This window comes from Myotis brandtii, unplaced genomic scaffold (genome assembly GCF_000412655.1).
Source record: "Myotis brandtii unplaced genomic scaffold, ASM41265v1 scaffold987, whole genome shotgun sequence".
In the NCBI taxonomy this organism is placed as follows: Eukaryota; Metazoa; Chordata; class Mammalia; order Chiroptera; family Vespertilionidae; genus Myotis; species Myotis brandtii.
The window spans coordinates 222,819-228,057 of NW_005372107.1; the positions used below are offsets into that span (position 1 = coordinate 222,819).

Consider the following 5,239-nt stretch of genomic DNA (forward strand, 5'->3'; position numbering starts at 1 on the left):
TTAAGATTGTGCAGACGTGACAGCAAAGTCCCTGCCCTCGTGGAGCTTACACTTTAGTGGTCAGCAATTCTGGTATACCCATTATTGCCGGAGGCGAAGGACAGTCACTAGCATAATAAATGAGAATAGTTCATCAGAAGGCTGATGGACATCTTCAGCAGGGCTGAAGATCTGCATATTATTACCTGCTGCCAAACAGCTGAGGGCAACTCCCCTAACCTGATAATCCTTTGTTTACCAAACCTTACCTTTGATATGTGTACCTGCTTTGCTAAAGGGCAAAATGTGTTAATAAAAAGCTGTAGTTCTGGAGATTCGGGGAGCTTAGTCAATAGAGCTAAGTTTCCGCCTGGCTTTCTCCCATGCCTTCCAAATTTATATTTCATGTCTAGTCTCTATTCATTTATATCGCAGTTCCTTCTCTAGATTCCTGAACCCTAGTTGCGGAAAGACTGAGGCACATCACTGAACTTTTGTTAAAGGCCAGACCAAACTTTTCCTTCTAAGCACCATCTCCTAAGTGACATCTAATAAATGTCAAAATTCTGAATGTAGTGTTTACTGCACCACTTACAAAGGTTCTTTGCTGCATGATCTGCTGAAAACAGAGATGTTTTCAGCTCATGCTTAAACACTGACTAAACTAAAACAACTATTTTCTCTCCTGTGAGACCTGGTGATAAGAATTCAGGTTGTGTGTGAGTTTTTTAAAACATCATTTTGTAGAACTTCTTTCCTCTGACAATTCTTTGATGTTCTTACTCTCATCATCTTTGTAAAATGGATCACCCACATGAATTTTGTTATGTCTTACAAGACTTGATTTCCAACTGAAGTTCTTACCACATATCTCACACTTGTAAGGTTTCTCCCCTGTGTGAACTCGTCCATGATATTTCAGCTGTGAAGACTGACTATAGAGTTTGCCACACACCTCACATTTGTATGGTTTCTCTCCAGTGTGGACACTCTGATGAAGCTGAAGACTCGAGGCCCGACTGAAACACTTCCCACACTCCCCACATTTATATGGTTTCTCTGTTGTGTGGACAATCTGATGCGCGTCAAGATTCAAGCTCCACTTAAAACCCTTCCCACACTCCTCACATTTGTATGGCCTTTCTCCAGTGTGGACTCTTTGATGGGATCTAAGGTGCGAACTCCGACCAAAGCTCTTCCCACACGTGTGACATTTGTGTGGCTTTACTCCAGTGTGGACTTTTTCATGGGCTCGAAGGTGTGAACTCCGCCCATAGCTCTTCCCACACTCATCACATTTGAATGGCTTTTCCCCATTGTGGACTCTCTGATGGACCAGAAGATGTGAGGCCTGAATGAAGACCTTCCCACACACCCCACAATTATATGGCTTCTCAATTTCGTGGATTCTACCATGGATTTTAAGATCTGCTCTACGAATGAATCCTTTCCCACATTCTTCACATTTGTATGGTTTCTCCCCAGTATGGATCAGCTGATGATCCTGAAGTCGTGAACTCTTATTGAAGCCCTGGCCGCACTTTTCACACTTAAAAGGTTTCTCTAGACAGCGGGCCTTCTGATGGGTTTTAAGATGTGACCTCTGACGAAAGCCCTTCCCACATATGTAACATTTATAGGGTTTCTCTCCTGTGTGGATCACCAGATGAACTTGATAATGGATTTTCATCCTGAAGCTCTTCCCACACTCCTCACATTTGTATGGTTTCTCTCCTGTGTGGACTCTCTGATGGATATGAAGATTTGAACTACAAGTGAAACATTTCCCACACTCTTCACATTTGTACGGTTTCTCTCCCGTGTGGACCATACAATGGCTATTAAGTGCTGACCTACAACGGAAGTTCTTCGCACATATACCACATTTGAATGGTTTCTCCCCAGTGTGGATTCTCTGATGTACCTGAAGATGTGAAGCATGAATGAAGCCCCTCCCACATATTTCACAATTAAAAGGTTTCTCCCCCGTGTGCAATTTGCAATGAGCATTAAGTGCTGATCTTCGACTGAAGCCTTTCCCACACTGCTCACATTTGAATGGTTTCTCTACAATGTGGACTTTCTGATGAGTTTTCAGATGTGAACTCCGACTGAATTCCTTACCACACTCATCACACTTATAGCGTTTCTTTCCCAAGTGAACTCTCTGGTGAATATGGAGTGCTGAACTATAACAGAAGTTTTTTCCACATTCACTACATGTATGAGACTTCTCTCCTGAATGTATCTGTTGATGAAGATCAAAGTTGGAGGCATCACTGAAAGACTTTTTACATTCATTATCCTGGTAAAGTTTCTGGCCTGTGTAAGTTATAAATAGTCCTGCTCCAAATTGGCCAGGCGAATCACCTTGTTTGGGAACCTGGGAACTCTTTATCATGAAGTCTTGATGCCTGATTAAGTCACTTGCAATCTGTTGCCAGATGTGCCAGCAGGAAAGCTCTTCATGAGGTTCTGCTTCTGGAACAGTCTCTGTCTCACTTGGGATCTTCCCTCCTATAAAGACAGATAATGAAGAGAAATGAACAACTGAAGGCTTTGTTCAGTTGGGGTGCTTCACTGGGCTGGAAAAAGTTTAACTCAGAAAGCAGGTCTAATTAAGCAAGTTTATTCTATAGATATAAAAGGCTAAGTTGACTTGGACATGCGTGATACATATAAAGCTTTTGTTGTCGCCAATCGCACGCATGTGTTTTGATCTGTCATTGTCAATCGTGAATTTGGTTGACACTTCTATTATAAAGAAAGGGCGAATAGTGATATTAAAATATTCCTTCTAATTAATTTCCTTTTAATGTGCACGAATTTGTGCACTGGGCCACTAGTTCCTAATGAATAACAAAGTTAGTGTAGAATCTTGAATAGTAAATCATGTAGTTATGTAGAAAAAAAAGTTACATAAATAAAATATGAATCAAATAGAACTTTAAGGAAAAGCAAAACAAATACTTTGAATTTTAGGTTCATGTAATATAATCTAATATCCAATACTTTAAAGTATTTATATTTACATATTCAAAGTATTCCTGGAAATTCTGCAACTCTTTTTTTTTTAAAATATATTTTATTGATTTTTTACAGAGAGGAAGGGAGAGGGATAGAGAGTTAGAAACACCAATGAGAGAGAAACATCGATCAGCTGCCTCCTGCACACCCCCTACTGGGGATGTGCCCACAACCAAGGTACATGCCCTTGACCGGAATCGAACCTGGGACCTTTCAGTCTGCAGGCCGACGCTCTATCCACTGAGCCAAACCGGTTACGGCAATTCTGCAACTCTTACAAACTTTTGACCATATCCAGTAATTTCAGTTTAAAAATGTATTTTTAAAAAGATTTACCCTTGTTGGTATTCCAAAAACATTATGTTTATACAAAGTTATCTAAACATGTGGAGATTACTTTCTCAATAAAATTTTCAATTAGTTTAAAAAGTACTTCTCTTAACCCTACCAGAATGCTGTACCGATTTTTCGGTAATTTCCGAATCTGCCGCTATACCGCTGTACCTAATTTTCGATACTTTGCCTAGTACGTGAAAAAAATGTGTCACAAACTAAAAATAACCAACCAATCGTGGTCAAACCTCATGGTTAGCCATTGCAAATGTCGGCCCCCATGTGTTTGAATTGACTTTGTGTGGTTTGACATGAAAAAATTCTGAAAATTCACAGTGAAACGAGTGGCTGATGAACCAAGCACTTCAACAGGAAAGCGAAGTAGGTCTAGGCTTATCACAGTACAACAGGTGATCAATACTTTGGTTGATTCAGACTCTGAGGAGTCAGAATTTCATCAAGAATACGTTTCCAGTTCAAGTGACACAGTGAGAGCTTGAGCGATGAGGAGAATCTTGAACCTTATAGATCTAGAGCTAGATTGATAGTAAGAGAAGGGGGGTGTGTCCCTCAAACAGCTGATGGGGGAGATCTAGGTGGTGATGAAGGTTGGACAAGGAATTTTGTATCACCAAATACAGATCTGAATTTCACTGAGGATGGAAAAGGCCCAGTGAACATTCCTGGATCTATCACAGAGGAGAGTGAACCGATTGACTTTTTTTCCTTGTTTTTAGATGATACTTTCTGGCAAAATTTGACAGAGAAAACCAACCTCTGGGCCCACCAATTGCATATAGCAAAGCCCAACTCCTACAATGCAAAAAATTTCAAGGATGCCACAGTGGAAGAAATGAAGGTTTTTCTTGCACTGAGGATCTATATGGAATACTTATGCATAAAGCCCAGCTATCGGGATAATTGGACAAATGAGGGCTCAGGTCTAGGCTTATCACAGTACAACAGGTGATCAATACTTTGGTTGATTCAGACTCTGAGGAGTCAGAATTTCATCAAGAATACGTTTCCAGTTCAAGTGACACAGTGAGAGCTTGAGCGATGAGGAGAATCTTGAACCTTATAGATCTAGAGCTAGATTGATAGTAAGAGAAGGGGGGTGTGTCCCTCAAACAGCTGATGGGGGAGATCTAGGTGGTGATGAAGGTTGGACAAGGAATTTTGTATCACCAAATACAGATCTGAATTTCACTGAGGATGGAAAAGGCCCAGTGAACATTCCTGGATCTATCACAGAGGAGAGTGAACCAATTGACTTTTTATCCTTGTTTTTGGATGATACTTTCTGGCAAAATTTGACAGAGAAAACCAACCTCCGGGCCCACCAATTGCATATAGCAAAGCCCAACTCCTACAATGCCAAAAATTTTAAGGATGCCACAGTGGAAGAAATTAAGGCTTTTCTTGGACTGAGAATCTGTATGGAATACTTATGTATAAAGCCCAGCTATTGGGATTATTGGACAAATGAGGGCTCTGACTTTGTTGGGTTTACTCCTGGATTTCGAAATGTTATGACTCGAGACAGATTCTTGGCCCTTTGGAGTTTTTTACATATAACTGATGAGGAAGACACAGATATCAATAAGACAGATAGAATATATAAAGTTAGGCCTTTCTTGGAAAGTCTGCTCCCCAATTTTCTTCACTTCTGTCTGCCAAAGCACCATTTGAGCCTAGATGAGGGGATGATCCCGACAAAAAACCGCTTGGCCATCAAGCAGTATATCAAGGATACGCCCACAAAGTGGGGCATCAAGTCTTTCCTTCTCTGTGAAGGTGAGACTGGCTACATTTTGAATGCAGAAATCTACACTGGTGCTGCACCGCTGCCTATAAAAGACTTGGGCGCAGTAGGAAATACAGTCGTTCGTCTCCTGAC

General features: G+C 40.9%; 1 protein-coding gene across 2 annotated transcripts in view; it reads right to left on the reverse strand.

Annotated features, from left to right (window-relative positions):
• Positions 1-233: 233 nt before the first annotated feature.
• Positions 234-5,239, reverse strand: part of LOC102260619 (zinc finger protein 234) — a 23,350-nt gene continuing 18,344 nt past the window's right edge. The window contains exon 5 of one of the 2 annotated variants that reach the window (XM_014533536.1): positions 234-2,496. In XM_014533536.1, the coding sequence (XP_014389022.1) occupies positions 716-2,496 (1,781 nt within the window). In that variant the 3' untranslated portion in view covers positions 234-715. The remainder of the gene's footprint in view (positions 2,497-5,239) is intronic. The other variant, XM_014533537.1, reaches the window with a different exon arrangement.